Here is a 22,850-nt window from a genome sequence, read left to right as displayed (position 1 = left end):
CGTTCGGGCGTGCCCTGAATACCAGCTTGCTGCGCCTCTGACCCTTTTTCATCGTTCAACAACGTCGGCCCCGCAACTACCGCCTTTGCAGCGAGCTCCCGAACCTTCGATCTGGTTAAGGCCTGAACGCTAGCCTCACCAAACAAAAGCCCCTTCTCGCGCAGGAGGTGATCGGACCTGTTCGAAAATAGGTACGGGTACTGGGGGGGCAGCATAGATGACACTGCGGCCTCCGTCTCAAGTGCTCCGAAAGGTCCTTCAATAAGCACTTTTGCTACCGGCAGACACACGCTATGAGCTTCCACTGCTTGCTTGATCCATGCGCACTCGCCCGTGAACATATCGGGTTCTACGTAAGAGGGGTGAACGACATCCATCGTAGCTGCGGTATCGCGAAGCACTCGGCACTCTTTCCCGTTCACGAGGAGGTCTCGCATGTAAGGCTCGAGAAGCTTCATGTTCTCGTCAGTGCTGCCTAATGAAAAAAACACGACTTTTGGTTTTGTTTCTGGACACTGCGCCGAAAAGTGACCCGGCTTCTGACACGTATAACACAGGCGCGCTTGCCTCGTCTCGAACCGCTTTCTGCGTTCGGCTTCGGTTGTCGCCGTCTCCTTACGTTCGGTCGGACTGCTTTCACTCGCATCCGAACTACGTGTGTCCCCCTTTGCTCTCATGGGCGTGAACTTTGGCCTCTCAAACTTGGAGCCAAATTCACCCTTTTGACCGTCCTTAGCTCCACGAGCCCGACGCGTCACAAACTCCTCGGCTAACTCAGCGGCTCTAGCCACCGTACTAACGTCTGGCCTATCCAAGACCCAGTACCGCACGTTCTCAGGTAACCGACTATAAAACTGTTCTAGCCCGAAACACTGCAGAACTTTCTCGTGGTCACCAAACGCTTTCTCTTCTTTGAGCCACTCCTGCATGTTTGACATAAGCCTGTAGGCAAACTCTGTATATGACTCACTTCTGCCTTTTTCATTTTCCCGAAACTTCCGACGGAACGCTTCCGCTGACAGCCGGTACTTTTTTAGCAGACTCGATTTCACTTTGTCGAAATCCTCTGCCTCCTCTCTCTCCAAGCGAGCGACTACGTCGGCCGCCTCGCCGGGTAGCAAAGTGAGCAAGCGCTGTGGCCACGTTTCCCGAGAGAACCCCTGCTTCTCGCACGTTCGCTCAAAGTTAACCAGGAACAAACCAATGTCCTCTCCAAGCTTAAACGGCCGCATCAGGTCAGTCATTTTGAACAATACTCGTTCTCCTGCACCGTGTGCCTGACTTCCATTACGAGCGCGTTCCATCTCTACCTCGAGACGCTTCATTTCCAAAGCGTGTTCGCGCTCTTCTTTTTCTTTCTGTTCTTTTCGTTCACGCTCATCTTTCTCTTTCTGTTCTTTAAGTTCATGCTCCCTCTCCTCAATGGTCTCAAGGCATTCCGACAGCTCGTCATCCTCAGCTTCTAACTCAAGAATAGCCCTTAGCAGTTCTGGTTTTCTGAGTTTGTCTGAGACATCCAGACCCAACTCTCTTGCAAGCTCCAGCAATATCGGTTTGCGCAACGACTTCAAATCCATGGCTGCTCTGAATGCTGCTTTCTCTACTGTCTACTATTGTCTTGCCGCAAACTAACCCGGCAGCAACGACAACCACAATTACCAGCTCTGTTTCTAACACTAACAAAAGCCTGGCAAAACTCAGAAGAAGAAAGTCCCGCACTCACCAAACCTTGCAGCCAAGACTTCAGCGCAGTCGTTCCGCTGCAGGCAACCAGTCATCACACAGGGCTCGTTGCGCTGCTCCCGGATGGTCGTTGAGCTGCTCAGCATACAGTCAACCGCATCTCTTCGCTGCTGGCCTCCGTTGTCGCGATCTCACCGCTGGCAACCAGATGTTGTAATCCCACCGCTGCCACCAGATGTTGGAATCGCACCGCTGGCACGAGTTGTTGGGGTCTCGGTGCTGACGCCCGTTATTGCCAATGGGTCGCAAGCCCCAAGGGTAGCGTTGGCCTGGCGGCCTGGGGCACTGGAAGCATCCGAAGGTCCCGGCAAAGCATGAGAAGACTGTTAACAGAACAACTTGTTTATTCTAACATAGCAAAAGAGCGGCCGGTCAGGTCGACCGAAGTGGAGAGACGGGAGAGCACGTAACTCAACAGTACAAATCGGAGCCTCTCTCCTGGCGTCTGGGGGCAGCTGCTCTTATACTCTCGGCGTCGCGGTCCAAAAGGGAAGGTCACGGGATGAAGGTCACGGGATGAAGGTCACGGGACGGCGGAGCATGAGCCCACGACGGCGCGAACGGTTGAGCCGAGAGACCTGCTGAACCGAGTGCAGTGACGCATTGCCAACCCGCCCACACGACGGCGCGAACGGTTGAGCCGAGAGACCTCCAGGCTCCTCATTCGGGGAACTCCGCTCCCCGGCTGCCGCGCTTTGACAAGCGAGGGCACACACACACACACGCACACACGAAGACACGTGGCACTGAAACACGCCTGGACACGCTTGGCGGGTAGGCGTTGCGGCGGCGTCGCACGTGCCAAAATGTCCGCCGCTTTGAACGAAGCCCCGGCGTCCGTTGCATCCGCGCCGGCATTACCGCGCGTTGTAGGCGAAACGTAACAATACACACAAAAATTATAATATGCACCTACAAAGTGCTCACAATATGAATATACAGCTTAAGTGAAATTGTTACAATATTTACAAGGCTTTTACAAAAGTCCTGCTTATAATTTGTGGTATATTTCATGTCGGCATATATTACACCAGTATTTTTTTCTGCTTCAATTTTCTTACCTTTTTAATTCCATACCTGAACAGTAGTTGCAGCAGTAGAAGGGAAGAAGGCGCACGGCAACTTTCTAACTGCCGACACTTCAACAGGGCCGTATAGTAGAGAAGTCAAGAAAGTGTTTGTTGTTTAGACGCTGACGCATGGACCGACCGTATCTCTCTAAGTCTCTGTGGGAGTGGGGGAATTCTTCCTTCGTTTAGTTGGGAGGGACGGGGTGAGGACGCAGGTAAGTATTGATGTAGAAACTTCGTCCCTGCGTTCTTAGCTTGCTATAACTATTGCTGCTCAGTGTTTATGCTAGGTACCTAATCAAATGGGTGTAAATATTATATGTCTTTTCTAATCAGTAGTTAGAAACTTATTAGATTAATCCAGCTCAAGCAATACAAACGTGTTATGTGCCACGGGTGAACATTTAACAATCTTGTTAACGATAAAAAAAAGCTTTATACTGACAGCAGTAATTTTTGCCTTCGTCGTGAGCAGCGAATGTATCGTTGGAGTCGGCAGCATGCGTACTAGAGCTCTTATCGCTGCATAACTTCTCGGGGATTGCAAAAATGTGGCATTAAACACTTGCGTTGCTCCGTATATTTCAAGCGGGAGCCAACGAGAAACACACAAGGGAATGAGACAGGCAACATCGTCACTCGCAACATAAACACTTTAATAAAACGACACAAATGAATAGTTCGAAGCATTGCTCCCACATGCTCAAAAATCCAGACAAAGAAACAGACGCGGGAGCGAGGGGCATAAATTCTGATCGTGTGACTCCTAACGAAATGTATGGCTGCTTAGCAGACAATGCATTAGACGAGAAACTAACGCAATCAAATCGAGTTCTTGAAGATATGGTAAGCTTCTACGACTTCTACGACTCTGCGCTAGAGCAAGATCTGTCGTGTCAAACAATGGCGAGCCGCCTCAACTCCAACAATGATCGACCAGGGGGCATCTTGCCTTTGTGTTGACTTTGTGAGCAGTGATAACAGTAGCGTTAGCTCGCTTGAACAAATAGCGCACATTTCAACATATCTCCAGGAGTGCGCCGGAGCTCCTCGAACTCATCACTGCAAAAAATGAAAAAAAAAAGTAGTGACTGGTAAGGTAAGGATATGCTAGGCGAACCAGTAAGTAAAAAAAAAAAAACACGAAAGAAATCTTTCAGCAGCTGAAAAAAAAAAGGTATATTTCTAGCATATCGTCTGTGTTGACGAACTGCATACTTCAATAAGATGTTTTATGGTAAGCCGTGTGCTTAGTAATGCTGATTTAGTTATGTCTAATAAGTGTTTTCTTTCTGTTTCTTTTTTCTTTTTTACAGGCTGTGAAAGAATCCATGGCCACTCCATACCACCAGTACATCCTAGCCTCAATGGTATGTGCCGAAGCGAGGAATACTTAATTAGGAACGAGAGCTCACTAAACCAAACTGACTTCACAGAATTCGTTATCTATGCGGGTCTAAGTACTTCACGTTGCGAGAAAGGCTCATGTGTCGCGCAGCAAACTCAACAAGTTTGCGTCGCCCGTATGCAGAGAGCTTAACTAAGCGGCGAATCGGTTAATGCACGCAGTCTTTTCGTACGCATTCTCGCATACTGCAAATGTCAGGCATAACATTTGCTTCTGGCATCCATGCGGGAAGTTTTGGGGGCTGGTTCAACCTACTGCCACCGAGTAAACAAGGCTTGGGCTTTATGCTTCCTCAGCGTCCAGTAATGCACAGAATACAGTAATGCATGATCACTCGAATTTTAACGCCACGTCTTGTCCAACACTTGCGAAAGCACTGAGCTTCTAATAAGCTCGTAACTATTACGGGTCATGCGCGTGACTGTTAGTTATCAGTGGTTTCACAGTAGCATTCTTGAATATCAATAAACAAACAAGACATAGGCAACCAAGCCCGAAATGTTGTGGTATACACGCGTGAGCTGCCTCTAGTCATTTCTGGCTATCTGTCACGGCGCGTTTCGGGAAACCGAAGTTCTGCTACACCAAACGAATTAGCTATATTTTGGCGTAACAATACGTTAATTTGAGGTCGCTAAAAAGACTCTTTCTAATCTCTTATTTTCAAAAAGAAAGAATAAATAAAAATGATTAAATACACGTGCTGCGTGATTTACAAGTTACGCATCGCAAGCTTCAGTTTTCGAACTTTTGATACGTAATATCCCGCAATCAGTGTTTTTCTGGATACCAGTTGTTCTAGAAAAAAAAAAACGAATAGTAAGGATTGTCTAATTTATTTCACAGCCACATAGCCAACAGCGTTAAAGCGTACAACGCGGAGTCATGGCATCTGTAAACAGGCAGAGAACGTGATCTATGGATAAACATTTTCGGTAATACAATAAAAGTGTAATGGCTATTTTTTGACCCGGCTAATTTGATCAAAGTCCAGTCAAAACCACACGAGCCGTGCCCTCTCATTACCACATGCGCTCGACCCTTGGGATCGCTCCCGCATTCCTATCGCGCAGCGTTGCTTCGCGGCAGAGTGTAGGTCATTTTTGTCATCTTTGATCGCTGGAAGCGCTATCAAGAAGCCAAATATGCATTAGTCTGGCAAAGGGAATCATTAACGTGGCCTCTTCGTGGACGTTGAACCCACTGGGACGTCTGTTTACGTATGTCTTTCTCTTTCCTTTCCGGCCGGTGTTTGTGGTTGGTTCATGCCTGCGGCAGTCAAGCTGGTCGACGTCCAAAATTTCTAATGCGCCCGAGCGTGTGCATTATAAATGAAATAGAAATGAGACGAACTCGCTCTGCAGTTATGTTATTTTCTTTGTTTCGTTATAAACGACGTTTTTTAACGTTATAGCATGCCCCGATTTAACGCTACTCGTATAACCTTTCTATATATCTGTAAAGCATAGTGAACGCACACTTGCCCCCGTGCGCATCTCTTAGTGCGATCACTCGGTTGATGCGGAGTGAGTACAAAGACGAAGTCGTAGAATTGTGAGTCTCCTTGCAACGCCTGGCATTTCGGGTTTACGCCTTATTCACTGAGCGCCGCCTGCACACATTGCTTGTTCTCGAAACAGCTATTGGCGCTATCATGACTAAGTGAATTACGCAATTTGTGCGATGACTAGAACAATCTTTCATGCGTCTTCGCGCGTTCTGCGACTTCAGTGAATATCATACTCGTAAACCTACAATAAAGTGTTGGAGTAGGGTCCTTCAATAGCTCCGTGTACGTGAATTTCCTTGCGGTTCCACCTGCAGCGCATCACGCGAAAGGAAGCCATCCTTATGGGTCACCGGCCTTGACTTGTTATCCTGGTTGCTCCTATTACTGTGTGTGCTCGTGCTTTTCTGTGCATGTCAAGTCATGCGTCACTTTTGTTTCCTTGAGAGAAGCTGAAAGAAAAGAAGGTATTAAAGAAAGAGAGTCTTGCAGTACAAACTCGATAAAGGTACAATCATAACAATTTTTGTTTTTCTTGTAGTCCCGATGCTTTGAAGTAACGCAAAATTACAAAGAAAATAAGAAAAGAAAAGAAAGCCCAAATTGAGCATTCCGCACGGCTTAGCCCGACGGGACGTAAGTGCTGTGTGTCGCCTATATATTTCCATGTAGCATTTGCGAATGCATATAATTTTTTCCTAGGCAGGGGACCCAAATGTAAAGCTTAATTGTGACTGCAAAGAGACGGTTGCATAACTTATTTTGGAACGTCCTCGGCACACTGCAAGAAAAACAGCGCTCTCCGTACCGCAAAAATAACTCGATAACCTTCGTTACGGAAAGTAGAATCCATGGACTTTGGCCCGAGGTTATTTAATATAACCGCTGTCTTCTTGAGTGGCATGCTATAGGCGTATGGCTAGGGCACACATCTTAAACATACATTGAACCATCGAAATCACCAGAGAGAAGCCATGAGTGTCTATACAAGTTTCCTACACGCAGGTACGCAAGGGGCATACAGAGTTAGCTTTACAAAAGGAATTGCTATAGCACTCCCTTTGTTTTCAGCGTTCGCCACTGCAGAGATCCGCGCCTCGAAATAAAACAGGGCGCAATCGCGCGAAACAATTAAGGGCGTCCTGCAAACTGCGCGCAGCGTCAGTGGGCCCATTCCGTCGACTTTTTTGTGCACTTCTTTTGCTGCGCACCATGAGGTCGCATCGCACATACTCGGGCACGCGTGGACGCGCGTGCGCGCGTGCCATATCGTGGCTCCCACACGATTTCCGCGGCGTTGAACAGTATTTAAGGCTTCGCTGACCGCATCGCTCTGCGCGCTAGAGTCGCGCATTTGCGCAATAAACGCCGTCGCCCTCAGAGCCGCCTCCGCAAGCTTCACAAGAATAGAGTGCTGGGCAAGTTATATTGCGTTCATAGAAGCGTAACAAACGGACGAGAAGTGACAACACGGACGCTGTCTTCTTACAGCGGAGCTGTTATACGTTAGGTTCTGGTGGTTGGTGTGCGTAGGCAAAAAAGATGGCGGCGGTCCCGGAGCGTAAAAAAAGCTAAAGTATAAAGCAAAAGCGTATCGCCGGCTATGCCCCAACGGAGTTTAATCGCGAGAAGTGTAAACACGTATTGCGATTTTAAAGAATGTCGTAATAAAAAAAAACTGAAATAGATACTTTTCAGTGTGGGTTGCGGTTTGTTGTCACGGGCTCTGTAGGCAAAGCACGTAACCTTGTGTCATTTCCCTTGCACCCGTACACTGGGTAGGCCGCGTGCGATGAGGACTACGGAAGAACAGCGCGCCTACGAAGAACACCGTCGTGAACAGAAGCGGGAATGGGCGCGGCGACGGCGGGCGGAACGTAATTCGGACGATGATCGTGCCGCAAACGCCAAGCGTATGCACCTTTGTTTGGATCACCACTACCGACTCAATTCCCATCGTAATTGTGGGTGATTTTAACATACACGTGTCCCGAAACAGACGGAGAATGGCTCGTGGCATTTCTTTGGAAAGGTTCGACGTTCAATGTTATACAAACATCAGCGTGCCCACCACGCGTCATCGGTCGTGTATAAACCTCACATTGGCCAAGAACCTTTCCACTGTCACCACGAAGCCACTGGCCGTATATCATAGCGATCAAAAGAGATAGTCGCCTTGGTGACCAAATAAGAAATCCAAAAAGCAAGCGAAATAATGTTAAAAATAAAAGAAATCATGGAGTGTCCAATTTAAAAAGCCAACAACAATAATCGTGAAAAACAATATTCATTGTGGTGTGGGTCTTTTATTTGAAATCACCATACTTATTACCAACATATTTATCACCATATATACAGCTCTGATGGTCATCCCCCTTCACAGAGTAGAATGGCTCTGAATTTATTTTCCTTCATTTTTTTTGCCAACTTTTTCGCTCAAGCACATGATGTGAGGGGTGCTCCACACAGTGGCCGGGCCCTGACAAACTATCGCTCAGTACGCCTCGAAGCTTTGGCGTTGCTGAAAGGAGGTGTTGGGACGGAGAAGGGGATTTCAATAGTTAAAACGGTAATTACATCTGCCTGATGAGTGCAGAGCTCTGTGGACAAACTGACCGCTCGACGAAGGTTTTCTAAAGTTACAATTTAACCTAAACCTCGACAAGCCACGTCTGATGTTGCATTCTTTTTTCAACTGAATTTAACTATCAGAGGCCTGGTCATCATTTCTTATGAACGTATTTGTCTGCAATATCGTTTATTGAAATTAAAGGAATCGGTTATATGTCAGGCGCTTAATTCTGGTGTGGCTATTCTCTATCTTTCCCGCAAACACGCACACGCACACTCTGCGAATCTGCGTTTGTCTTAGTTGACTTAATCGAGTGGTCATGTCACCGATGAACGAGGTGAGCAAAACAAAGCAAGAGCCTAACAGACAAGCCAGTTCTCTTATTAACGTCCTCCGTAGATTCGTAGGCATCCGATGGGAAGACATTTTAGAACGTCTACACGTGAGCACCGATCAGGCAAAAGAGTGCATACTCGGCTACAGCCCTACACGGCATATCACCCAGCTCAGAACGAACCTATAGCGCCACGAATAATGTGTTGGAAGCCCATTCTGCTCGTGTGAAGAATACAATGAAGATTTAGAGCACCTTCTTTTACAATGTAAGAAATACTCAAACTTCCGCCAAAGGATGTCAAGAAAATTTCATGTTCTTGACAGACGACCGCTCTCACTGGAGAAGCACTTGGGTGCGTGGTCAACAGAAACGCCTCAAATATGGGCAGAACGTGCGTTTGTAGAGCTTCTTGATGAAACGAGAATCGCGTAAACATGTTACACATTCAAAATGATTTCAACAATGTCGGAGCCGTTAAGAATCTTCTATACGAACATGAATTCAGACATGTACGTCGACCTTTGCGAGACTTTTGACAACAGAGACCTCAGATATGCGACCTTGTACATTCATTGTTCATTATACGTTCTTATAGTATGGTGTATGAAGAATTCTCGTGATACCCATGTTTTTTTTTTACTGCGGATAGTGATGAAATTCTATTCCAGCTTATGAACTGTGAGTGCGAACCAGTAGTTACTTTGTCAGTTCATGTAAACTATAGTCGCATGAAATAGTTTCTGAGTACCTTTGCGTTGGCTTTGTTACTCCAAGAGTGTTCATCTTCGAAATGCTCGTCAGATCCGAAGAATATATATATATATATATATATATATATATATATATATATATATATATATCACTGCGTTATCGCACACCATATCAGTGATCAGTGAAACACTGCAAATTACCTTTGGGACCTTCTTTCAGGTTACCATAACCTAGAAGGTGCAGTATTTCATCGCGCGCTTGATGAAATTGATCTGCTAGTCATGAGTGTGTTCATTTTGGTGTGCATTTGAGTTACTTGGTGGTTAGCGGCCCTGCGAAATTGATGGCTAACAAGAGCGGCAACAACAGCAGTGTATCTTCATTGGCAGTTACTGTTTTTGTTGCGCGTTAAAGAAATTTTTGCGTGAGTGTATTTGGCCAGCTTTCTCTATTTTACGAAAATTTGGTGAAGTAACTGTGCAGTTAAAACTGTTAACGAAGCGTGGCCACAATGCTTCTTGAGCCATAACATCAACCAGCATTCCTTAGCGCAATTGGGGCAATCTCCCAAACTAAAGCACATCGAATAGCCGTTGCACTAATGTCATTTAAGCTTTTCCGGGATGTCATATTCGCGTATCTTTGACTAAAATGAATGAGAGCTGGCTCGTTTTTTGAGTGCCGAAAAACATAAGAAACGATTACCATTGGATTCTTTTCTCTACATGGAAGTTCTGCATTATCCTAGTGTACTTACGTACAGATAAGCAAGACCGACTAATCCATACATCGTGGCTGTACGTTTCTTTTTTTAGTACAGTGCGTCGCGGCAGGAATAACAAACCTTAATTAGGTAAGCGAAATACCAGCCACTTGTAGGCTCCCGAAATTTCTTGCTTACTGAGCGCGAAGTACGCAGTATAGGAATGATCACTCTGCGCATACCAGAGACCATGGAACTGCTGCTGTTAATGAGCGAGCAATATTTATGAGCCCATAGGCGAGCCCATTTGAACGAGCATAGTGATGAGCTCAAATTTACCCATCGCGCAAGCGTTCACTGGCGCACCGAAGAACGAAGACAAACACGCACGCCATCGCAGCGTAAAGAGAAAATCCCTTAATACGCTTACACCATCAACGTTGCAAATCCGCACGAAGAGTCTGCAAGCCGTTCGATCCTAAACGAGCGTGGCACAAGAGTGCAAAACGACAGTCGGGGCGCGCAGGAGTGGCTTTGCTGAGATTTATGATTTCAAGTTTTCTTTTCTTTTCAGATTTTTTAACTGAATAGGGGCACTTTTCTGTGTCTGAACGTGCCTACAAAAGTGGTATAAATTCTGTGCAATGTTGGTCGAGCACGCCAGGAAAAGCAACTACTAGAAGTGAAGCAAGGATCGCCGCAAAAGTGCCTCCTTAGCAGCTCTTCGTTACCGCGATTTGCTGCTGCCGCAAAAGTAGATAAACCAAAGAATCCATTCAATATGAAGCCTGGTTCTATTAGGCGGTTGGTGTGCTTTAAATATACGTATGAGCTTAAATTGCATGTTCAGGTTTTATGTAGGAATTTATTTTGTTTAGCACGCATAACAGAGGTGCACATATTTGCAGTACTTAGTTGTCGCTTTATAGGGTTTGTTTAAGAGTGCTTCATGGCGCTAACATTCGGCGCGCATGTAAGTTTCACATATATATAAGCAAATATTTGTAGAGATACCAACCAAGCAAACTGCACACGGCAGCCTATAGCTGATGCAGCAGCAACCATGACATACCTGGGAGGGTAGGCAAGAAAAGTTTCGCTTAAAACTTGGAGAGATTGGCCACTGGGCGCGATAGATGATAAGAAAATAAAGCCTACAATCCAATCGAAGTTTACAAAATGAAGATTTCATTGGAACTAGCAGCACAATAAACGCACTTGAACTTGTCGGACCGCTGCCCGAAGCCGACGACCCTACCACACAGTCCATCGTGCTGTTCTTCGTGAGCAGACTGACACATTTTCGAGGAAAGAGTGGTAGCGACTGCATAGCAGCACATAAACGTCTACCTTACCCTCGCTATTTCTTGCGACTTTGGGGACCTTGAGGCAGCTTACTCGTCAAGTCACCCTTCCATTTTCTCGCGTAGGAACGGAGCGAGTTCTTCGCTTGCACTATTTAGTGATTCCTCCAAACTATGCTGAATAGGTAGGGTAAGTTTCTCTCATCGCTGAAATATTGAAAGCCTAATAATAATAATAATAATAATAATAATAATAATAATAATAATAATAATAATAATAATAATAATAATAATAATAATAATAAAATTAATCATTATTTCTCTCTTTCCACAGAATGCAGAATGAGAGCGGACGTAAAGGTAGAAGCCGCATGCAGTTGCTTGAGAAAACCCCATTACGCCCCACATGACAGTATGACGAGGAAACAGCTTAGTCATGACAAACGCAGCGAAATCCTGGAAACATTGGAACACATTCTGAAATTTCCGAACGTACAAGGGCAAAAATACTTACTGCAGGGGTCAGTAAGAAAATATACGTACGAAATGGAGAACAGCTTTAGTGCATTTGTTAACAATGTGTGATGTAACAAACAATAACGCGACATACAAAAAAACAGAATGAAGCACCATCCATTAGTGCAGCAATAAAACTTGGTGCTGGGCTAGTTGGTGATGCGTTCTTTAACACTGCTGGTAGCGTGAAAAGGGACGAACACAGGCGGAAAAGATGTGTTAACGATGTGTTCACAATGTGTTCACGATGTGTTCACGATGTGTTCGTCACTTTTTGCGCTACCATCAGTTTTAAAGAACATTAGTGCCGGGGCGGCAACACCCAAATTAACCTATTTTTCGATATTTCTTCCAGTGAGGTGTTATCCCGTTCAAGTGTGTTAAGGTAACAGGGCTGTTTATAGGCGCTTGATTGAAATCGGTACACAATCCGACAAAATGGTGTAGACCAAGCGATGCAACGGCGTTCACTGAACATGGGCACATGGCTTTGAAGTTTGAAAAAGTGTCAACATATCTGCGTTGTTTGTTCTAATAGCATTTTTATACATAAGAATTACCCTGAAGGCATAAAGATTAGCCACTTGAATGATGTTACACTCAGAATAATAGTTTCCTGTGTGGGCATACCATGTTGTGTTAGCAACTAACCTTATCGCACATTTCTGAGTAACAATAATGTTGGATAAATTATGCTTCGTACTTGTGCCCCATACAGTGTGGCAGTAGTTAAGTATTGGAACCAAGAATGTGTTGTAGAATAATAGTTTGATTCTTGTTGATAGCACATACCGTTGGGGACATAGCACCCCTTTCACTTTGTTCATTTTTGATCCTATGTTATTAATTTGGGCATCCCAATTAAGCGATTCCGAGAAGGTTACTCCCAGACATTTGGTACTACGCACGATTTCAATAAATTGTATAATTGTAAATAAAATATATCAGGTAAGTAAACTAAAAACAACAAAAAGCCTAAGATGCTGCCTTGCGGCACGCCCAATTTTATGTATTAGCCATCAGACAGAGCATCATTGTGTGCTACAATTTGTTTACGATGTTGAAGGTATGACCAGGTGAAATAATTAGAAATCCCTCTCATACCAAAGTGGCTTAGTTTATTTACTAACAAGTCATAATTGGTTAAATCAAAGGCTTTAGAAAAGGCAATATAAATTCCGAGGCCAAGGAACTTGTCTTCAACTGCATTTATGACGAGTTCCTTTTGTCTTGAGCAGTGCCAACTCAGGGGATCTTGGTCTGAACCCGCACTGATCATTCGACAAAACGGAGTACTCGTCTAAGAAATTAGTTATTCTCGTATGAATAATTTTCTCTATACCTTTAGAAATTACCGGTAGAATAGAAATTGGCCTATAATATGTTAATTCAGAGGTATCGCCTCCTTTGTGTATGACAATAAATTTTGCAATCTGCATCTGCTTAGGAAATACTCCACTACTGAGACCAAGGTTGAATATGTATGTTAAGATTGGGGCTAACTAATCACTTAGATATTTGAGAGGTTTTATTTGAAAACTGCTAATATCTAAAACCGTACGGTTTTTTAAGATTTCTGAATACAGAAATTATTTCATTTTCTGTTGTAGGGGACATAAACATCGGCATCGAGACGCCTGGCGCTTGGTGAATTGACGTGCTTGTCGATTGAATAGGAGAGCATACTGTATTTGTGATATTGTAACGTGTCAGTGACGTTAAAGAACACAGTAGCAATACTGTGAAAGACAAAAGTAGCTTTTATTGGGCGAACCTGTGCCCATAAAGACAGGCTACACTTAAAGCACAACGATAGCGGCGATCGTCGAAAACCTGATCTATGGGTCAAGCGCGTCGGCTTTTATACATCAGTCGTCGAACGTTCCAGACTAATCGCTGGAACCCACGTGTCTTCCACAAAGTTCTACATCATTCCCGTCGCGCGATGCAATCAGATAACACAAGGTTGGGTAAAAACAGTCAGCGGATAGAACCATCGATAACTTTCGAGAATCGTCTGATACATGCAGGTGCGTCCTGCGCTATGCGATAACATTTGTAGGTGATGAAACGTGGTCGCCCGATAGAGATATACAAGTACACGTGTCAATATTCACGAACAAATCGTTAAAGGCATTCCAGAAATCCTGCCCTGTCAGCACAGCACCATCGCTCATAATGCAATTTGGACCACTGTTGCGACGTCTAAGTAGTTTACGTAGTTGACGCCATCGATATTAAGGGTTCGTGCTAGAATTATCTGAGAACGAATAGCTGAAGTATTCATACTTGTCTTGACGTAGTTCTTTGTTCAAGTTATTGCGATATTTTTTTATACTGAGACAATTTCACGGGATCGTTGGATTTAATGAATTGTGCATATAGGTTCGTTCTTTTTTCTATTTTTTTCAATAAGGCATTCGTAATCCATGGTTTCTTCGATTTTCGTTTGCGACAGCATTTTAAAGGAAAGTAGTTTATATATATGTGTTTTAACTCATTCATTAGTGCATCGTATGCAACATCGGCACCAGATAGTGACAATATATGGGAGAAGTCGACGGTACATACTTCATTACGAAAGGTGTCGAGGGATTTTGAATCAAAGCAGCGATAATAAGACTCCGGTGATTTAGATGAATGTTTAGGGTTGGTATTACCAATAAAGGCAAATACTGGAAAATGAACACTGATTTCAGTTATCAATGTTCCGGAAGTTATAGTGCTTTTATCGTTGATAGTGATAATTAAATCTAAAGCAGATGAAATGGAACAAGTTACGTACGTTGGTGAAGTAATTACATTCACAAGAGTGTAAGAATCAAATAAAGAAGCAAATTCTGTCTGCTCTGGTGACGCGGTTCGCATATCAATATTCATATCACCGGAAAGGTATAGAACATGCTCATTTATAGACACATAATCAAACAGGGCTCCTAACGATGAGAAAAAAATTTCAAGCTTTCCGTCTGGAGGTAGACAACACAAAACATATTTTTGTCACTCTGAACGGTTAACACTTCACAGTGCGGAGTGCAGAACGTGAATTTCTCAAGTATTGTTGCAGGAAGCGAATTCACAATTTGCAGGGATACACCGCCACCTCTTCGAGTTCGCCTGGTATTAGCAAAGGGAAATAATCGTCTACTACAAAATATGTTGAATCATCGTGGTACCAGGTTTCAGTAAACATTATTGCATGGAACGAAGAATTAAGGGATGTAAACAGGCTATGTATCTCATGAGCCTTGTTGCAGGCACAACGGCAGTACATATAACCGGCAATGCACAAAATTCTTTTGGTGCGCTGCTTACTCGCCTTCTGTCCAAGCATGCTGAGGTACTCAAGAAATAATTACTGAGTGGTTATGTCAAACGCGGAGGTATCGAAGTTTAGAAGGTAGGTCAGTGACATGCCGAGCTGCAATGACGTGCTTCGGCTTGAGCATCTGTAAAAGTTGCACGCAGGGGAACCTTTAAGTCAGTATGCGACAGCGCTGGGAGGAAAGTTGGGGATGGCGGCCACCAAACTGCCCGAAGAGCCACGTCTTAATTTCGCCGCCGTTGTCATATCTTCTTCGAGGTCTGCAGCGAATTGTGTCTGCAGCGATTCCTTTGCAACGGTCGCCTTCAGCAACATTGGCCTGGTAATGGGGGGCGATACCCAACATGAACGCTTGGGTGTATTGGAATTTCTTTCATGGTTGTTTAGTATTTATTCTGTGATATTGTCATGATGGGGGGCAAGTGAACGACTATACGTATATTCATTCGAGAAAGCTCGATATAACACCACCATTTTGGGTCCGTTTGAGAAACTGAAACAAGCATACTCTCGTTATGTGCTGGTAATGTTGAGTATTAGGACGGGGTTTGTTTTCGGAGTACGTCATTTTACCATTGCACAACTTTCCTATTCTAGATCCTATTCTGCATCTGATCCTTTGAAACAGCATAACCTGTCAAACTATATACAAACTGAGGGCCTGTCGGAGGACCACCGATTACAAAATTCAAAATCGTTTCCAGCTTCAACGAAAGTTCAATAGCTAGTAAGAGAGAGAGAGAGCAAGAGAGAAAGAAAGAAAGAAAGAAAGACCGAGACGAAATAAAGGACACAGACAGCGATGTTAGCCAGAACGGAAAATCCGGTTTGCTACATTACGCTGGGGACTCGGGAATGGGGACTACAAAGATGAGAAAGTATAGAGAGACAGAGACCACAGTTACGTGTGTTCAAGATTGTGCAGTCTCATGTTCAGGATCCATGCATATCATTGATGGTTTCCAGTGCGTTCATTAGGCGTAATACAGAACCGTAGGTTAACAGAGGGCTACTTGGTGTAGCAACTCCTTTCCTCCATTATGAAAAAGCGGTGCAAGTTTAACGTGTTCCTCCTATTTTTATTTTTGTGCTATTCGCCAAGGCATTCATTCTCTCTTCGAGCGTGAACTACTGCTCCCTCCTATCTCACTAACACGGAAGCGATTTCCCGCACGGACACTTTAGGAACTTTCGCGTGAGGTTGCCCTTCCGGGTCAACGGCGATGAAACAATATAACAGTAGAATGTTCGAACGCTCTAAACGCTTGCAAAACTTTTGCGAACCTACCGCCTCCTTTACTTCCGGATACAACAGCAGCAATGACAGCAGAGAGACGGGCGTCGTACCGTTGCTCTCAGCTGCACTTTCTGTTTCGTTCTCCGGCAAGGATCTCCACACGCTGTCCTGGTGGCGACCACGGGCCGACCGGCCTGCAGACATCGCGGGAGCGGAAGCCCTGCCGACCCCACCCTCTTCTTCTCCGTCTTCCGGGTCTGCGGCGGCTGCGGCAGCTGGCGTGTATGGATTTCGCCTCCTGGACCCGGACCAACCAGCCGTGCACGATGTGATCCGGGACTGGAATTTCGGAGAGCTGCTCTTCGGACGACGCGTCGAGCGAGCCACTCTGAAGGTGCGCGCGCCATGCATTGCGGTGGCATGCCTCATTTCGCGTTGTTGCGCTCGCGCTTGCTCCTTTTTATTTCGTGCCCGTGTCTCAGTGCCGCGCGATTCCGAGAACCCTGTGGCAGCGATTGTTTTCGAAGCGTGATTTAGCAGGAACAAAGCGGAAGTCAGTGTCGTCGTGCTGATCCTCTAACGCCTTATCCTCACTTTTTCATCGCACAAACAAGTGGCGCTTTTTGATGGTGAGGAAATAACGTGCGCAGATTTCTTCTCAAGTCTTTTCTTTTTGTCGGATAAAGAGATGTTGAGCTTGTTTAGATGATTTTGTCGATACTGTTTGAGCTGCAGTGGAGGCACGTAGCCACGAGCTGCAGCGATGTTGATCCTATGGTGCAATGCCGAGCTTTACCAGCCCTTGAAGGCTTTTAATTATACTCGGTGGCTGCACACTCTTTTGCTCTAGCACTGAAACTTACATTACCAGCGAACCTTCCACGACGTGACGCAACACTGCTGTGTCGGCTGTGGGTAGGAGTAGCATTAACCAACTCCTACAGCTACCGTATTCGAATGGCGGATTCACCAATGTGTGCTAAATGCAAGTGTGAAGAGACCATCAGTCACCTTCTGTGCCACTGTTCTCGCTTCGATAATCAACGCGAGACTCTCCAGTGTGCCTTAAATAGACTGGATGACAGGCCGTTTACGGAAGCGAAGATCTTGGGGGCCTGGCCTCATGGTTCATTGGCCCAGAAAGCAGTTCGAGCGCTTTTTCGCTACCTGAGGGCAACAGACTTGAGTGCCAGACTGTAGACATCCTACACCTAAGTTCTCTCTCTCCCTCTTTCACTCCCCATTCCCCTCCCCACGTGTAGGGTAGCAAACTGGACTCAGTCTAGTTAACCTCCCTGCCTTTCTGTCGTCCCTTCTCTCTCTCTCTCTCTGCTCTAGCACTAATTCCGCCGATCACGGCGACGCAAACATTCTCGTACTGTATTGTTCCCCACCAAAAAGCGGCAGAAGAAGGTCCCAGCACATTATGGATTCAAAACAACGTTTTCACACGTCACCAATACTGGTGGGATTCTTGTTTAGGTTCCGCCGTTCTGCAAACGTGATAAAGTCAAAATATATGGGTAGTCATCAACACTAACTAGCAAGAGGTATATATATTATATAAATCTAATATATAGATTAATGGAAATTAAAGTGGATGAAAAAAACAACTTCCTGCAGGTGAAAACCAAACCCACAATCTTCGCATTTCGCGTGCGATGCTCTACCAATTGAGCTACCGCGGCGCCGTTTCCCCTTCCACTTTTCTTGGGTATTTATGTGTCAGAGTAGGAATGATTCTTTTCATCCACTTTAATTTTCATTAATTTATCGTTTCTTTATTTCATTTATTAAGCACAAGTAATTTCCCCTAGGTTTTCCTTGGTGTCAGTGTTTGTTGCCTTCTTATGATATGACTATATATATATGTTTATATATATATATATATATATATATATATATATATATATATATATATATATATATATATATATGTCACTTGTGCTTAAATCACTTGTGCCTAATAAATGAAGTACAAAACGATAAATTAATTGAAATGAAAGTGGATGATAACAAAAGAACCTGCCGCAGGTAGGGGACCATCCCACGACCTTCACATTTCCCGATGGCTCATGAACGGTGCGGATAGGTTACAGGACGGATTATTCGCCGAAATCGGCTGAGCGTTTCTAATCATAATGTGCCGTTTTGACTTGCTGGCTCATCAAAGTTTTGCTTACACTGATTCTCACGGTGCGTGAGATCTGCATTTCTTTTTTCCTTGCATAAGCAGCCGCTGCATTACATGCTCAAATCAACTAACGGGTCAGATTCTCTTCAAGCACCAATGAGTTAGTGGGCGTTGATATGTTGCATGTCTAGTCCACCAAAAATCTTATGCAGAATTTATTATTTTTTGCAATGAAGAGCGATTATTCTGTTTAATGCCACTCGCACCATTCTTAAAAAAATATAGTGATAATAATTAAAGAAGGCGAATACTATGGAATCTGTTTTTCAACGTATTCAGGCGGAGATGTTCACGCAGAAGTAAGAAGCATTTGCATACATATGCTGTTTTTGCCTATAAAGTGAAAACATAACTTGTCATCAACGCCTTCTTCTGCGGAGATGGTTATTGTGCATAATTTAGCCGATCCATGGGTTCATTATCGGCTCACCTTTCTCTACACAGGAAGTAAAGACGATAATAAATTGAACAAGGCTTCGCGCTGGACTAGTTGGCGCTCCATGTTACGTACAGATTAAGTGCATAGAAAAACGGGGACAACCAGGAGAGACACGGAATTCATGTGTTTCCATGTCGTCCCGTTGTTTTTAATTTTTGCAACTAAATTCAATTCATTATGGTGCAGTACACGTCTGTATATTTTGCGTCACACCTTTTACAATGCAGGGCACTGGCGCTTTCAAATTACAATTAATTATCGCCCGATTCAAATATCTTTTGAACATTGTATTAAGGTCACTCAACAATTATAACACGCCCACCTCCATGGAAAGATCATATGTTCTAACAACAACTCGTCATGCGGCGGGGTTTACTTGCTCCTAATGAACCCCAACTTGGGAAAATCCTTGCATTATAAGACTAAGTAAATCTATCTTGCTAAGCTATAGTTGGCGTATTCGTGAGGTGTAGGAGAACTATCCAATAAAACTTTACAGGAGTTTGGAGCAATACTTGCCCCAGACAAAAGGAGTAGTCAGCACTAGTAAGGATAAGGTGCATGCACGTGTCAACTTGAATAATATTTACATATCCGGAGTCTTAATTATGGTCCCTCGAGTTTTGTTCAAAAGATGATTCAGCGTAAATATCACGCTGGGGTAAACTGCTTGCGTTGGTGGTCGTTAATAATTGATTGTTGTCAAACCAGAATTGATCGCTTTATCGTCACTTATTGCAATGTTCTTGTCACCCAATGAAAATATTAAATTTACCATACGCTCTTCATCTGACCATCCGTGTACCTCTCAGTGTGTCCGCATTGAATGGACAGGCCACTATGCCTTAGGTAAGGGCGAAAAACCGTGGCTTCTGTAATCTTGAACAGTTGACAAAATATTGCACAAATCGCTACCTTAATTTATATTGCATGTAAGCGGTGCATTGAATTAGTTGATATGTCTTACATATTTTTTGGTCAATGGGCGCTCTGTTTTTTCATGCGCAAGATGCTATTCGCAAACTCAAGCGACCTGTAAGCAACTCAGGCATTTATTCAGCTTGATCGGCTCTGGAGCCAGTCAAATTTACCCAAGCTGTCTTAGACCGCCACATATAAAATCATTTCAAAGGGATTTTTTGTTAAAATAATTATTCGTATAGTCGAGAATTTCATAAGGAGAAAATGTTAGACGCAATTAAGGGGGACCCGCAAGGCAACAGCAGCTCTTCATGATTTGAAACGGTAGCTGTAGAGTACACCGGCGCAAGAAAAGCGCAAAGTGCGACACAAACGCCGTCACTTGTTGTTTTGTCCGTCTGATCAATAACCAATTTTTCAAACTATACATTCTATAGCGAAGAAGATGCTTACCAGCTCACTCCGTTTTGTGTTTCTCTCAACCGAAATTCAATCAAAACGCGCAATAATTGGTCATCATCCTCCATTTATCCTTTACGTGTGCCACTGAATAATTTTAACATGCCGGAGCTGGCTGGTTGAAAGTACAAAACACGCGGTTGCTCGTGGATCCATCTTGCTTTTTCAGACTGAGAACGCGCTGATATACGACGCCCTGTCGCTGCTGGCACGCTCTTTCCACGATCTGGACCGGTCCCAGAGCATCGAAACGCATCGGCTCTCCTGCTGGGACCCGGACGCCCAGGGACCCTGGCCTCATGGCCGCGCCTTGGTCAGCTACATGAAGATGGTGCGTGCTATTTTCTCTCGTGGCTCTTACGGGCACGTGGTCAGGTCCTACTTAAGGAGGGCGTAAAGTATACTATAAGAGCCCTTGATGCATGAAATAGTTAATTTTTGTTGCGCGTAATAAAGAGCTTCTAGCTCTGGGCAAAAATCCTACTTAAATAAGCCTGTTTTTTTATCCTTGCCTGGTACAGTGTTTCTTCAGACTGGAGCAAATCAACCAAGCAGACTCTTCACAATGAAGAGAGCTTAGTCATAATGAAAAAAAAAAATTAAAAAATGCCTCCCACGCTGACGCTGGTCAGCTAGCTCTGTATGTATTCAAACAGCGTGATCATTGGTGAGTGGCGGCGTTTACATGAATTCCTCAGGTCGAGTGAGACGTTGGGCTCAGGCAGCTCGACTCGATAGCTTTTACAGGATTTTGAAGGTGACGTTGTTGTTGTTTCTTAAACGATGAGCAAGTGGGGGAAAGGCACCATCGGAAAGCTGGCTATATCAATTACCGAAAATAAATTGCGGCGACTAGGGAGCATATGAAAATAAAAAGAGGGGGAGAAAAAAATACAGTAAGGAAAAATCACAGAGGAATGCACATATGTAGCATCCGACAAGCCGAGATCGTTGCGAAATCCTGCCTAGTGACCAGGGATGCGATAACGGGTCTAGTTAGTTGTTGGGGGGGCTGCGAACCACTCATTCGAGCTGTCCGTGCTTACGTGTTTGCTTCAAATGGGTTCGGCGGCGCCCACCTACGCCGTGGACTTTCCATGCCTCAAAACGCTCGCTCAGCACAAGCTGCTGGCGTTTGCATGAACATGACAGGCAAATCCCAACATCAATAGCAGATCTCAACCTGACAAGCAGGATTGCTCGTTTTTCCAGAGAGAGCAAATGATAACGGAAAGGTAGGGAGCTTAACCAGGATTGAGCCCGGTTGGCTACCCTACACTGGGGAAAGGGAAAAGGGGACGAAAAGATTAAAAGAAGAAGAGAAAGTCTGCTGGGTATATCGTTTGGTCACTCAGTCCGGATCACAGGGTTCGTGTATAAGTGTGCTGAATGACGGCGTGCGACATGCTCGTACTCCTCATAGGACCAGCACCAATTGTTGTTGTTGCAGACTAGCTCGGGAAGCATGGCTAAAACCATCTTGGAAATAGTAATGACTGGAGAGCTGTATCGATGAAAACGAGTTCAAGGACAGAGAGAATAGATATCGTCTTTGAACTTTATTTGGACTTACTGTCTTTCTCGTGGACTCGCTGTAGGAATACTATACATGTTACTATCCAACTTCACACAGACGTTCCAAAGAAAGCTATCTTGTTTGTGCATACGTTAAAATGCATGGGCACGTTAAGCAGAATCCGCGTACATGTGTATAAAGTATGTCTCTGTGCAAAGTTAAAATAGCAAGCCTACTTTCGGTCTACATATATGTGGTTCACAGGCTTCAAAGCAAATAGTTCCTTTGCAGTCTCTGTTCGAAAAGAAAAAAAGAAAAGCACTCTGGTGTCTTTTGGTGTACTTGATGAATGGCCAAATCATCATTCATTTCTTTGAGACATGCCACAACTGCATGTTTTGTTTCTCTTGCATTTCAGGTTCAGTTCAAGGGTCTTACTGGAGACATACACTTAAGCGACCTAGGTAGGCGAAAGGACTTCGCGCTTGATGTCGTCAAGCTTCAGTCGAATGGCTTCGAGAAGGTCAGTGCAATGGTTTTACTTATATGCTTCATAACAGTACCAGTTTATTGCTAAGTGCAAAAATAATTAAAATACAGTTTACGGTATAGAACAGTAATTACAGGGTTGGGAACACCACGCCACGTATAGTGGACGCCAATAGAGCTACTTCTGCGGTAGTGTATATCTCGGGGAAGAAGTTTAAGCTCCCTTGCAACATTTTGACTTTCAGTTTCTGTCATTCCCATTTTCAGCGCTCTAAGTATCCCTGCCAGTTCCGCGTCATAAGTTCAATCTCATTATGGCTAATTAGGCGAAAGCAGAGTGAGTTCAGAGCCTTTAACTCATCCGCACAAATGTGCAAGCGCCATTGTAGCTTGGGTAGC

At 44.5% G+C, this 22,850-nt stretch overlaps 1 protein-coding gene across 1 annotated transcript in view; it reads left to right on the top strand.

Annotated features, from left to right (window-relative positions):
• LOC126522984 (glutamate receptor ionotropic, kainate 2-like) overlaps positions 1 to 22,850 on the top strand; it is a 262,608-nt gene that overhangs the window by 83,406 nt on the left and 156,352 nt on the right. Inside the window, exons 4-7 of the mRNA XM_072288943.1 lie at positions 4,130 to 4,183; positions 16,585 to 16,827; positions 20,616 to 20,777; positions 22,381 to 22,485. Of these exons, the coding sequence (XP_072145044.1) occupies positions 4,130 to 4,183; positions 16,585 to 16,827; positions 20,616 to 20,777; positions 22,381 to 22,485 (564 nt within the window). The remainder of the gene's footprint in view (positions 1 to 4,129; positions 4,184 to 16,584; positions 16,828 to 20,615; positions 20,778 to 22,380; positions 22,486 to 22,850) is intronic.

The sequence above is a fragment of the Dermacentor andersoni genome, chromosome 6 (assembly GCF_023375885.2).
Source record: "Dermacentor andersoni chromosome 6, qqDerAnde1_hic_scaffold, whole genome shotgun sequence".
Classification (NCBI taxonomy): domain Eukaryota; kingdom Metazoa; phylum Arthropoda; class Arachnida; order Ixodida; family Ixodidae; genus Dermacentor; species Dermacentor andersoni.
Note: the sequence above shows the minus strand (reverse complement) of the source record. Positions and strands in the feature narration are given on the sequence as shown.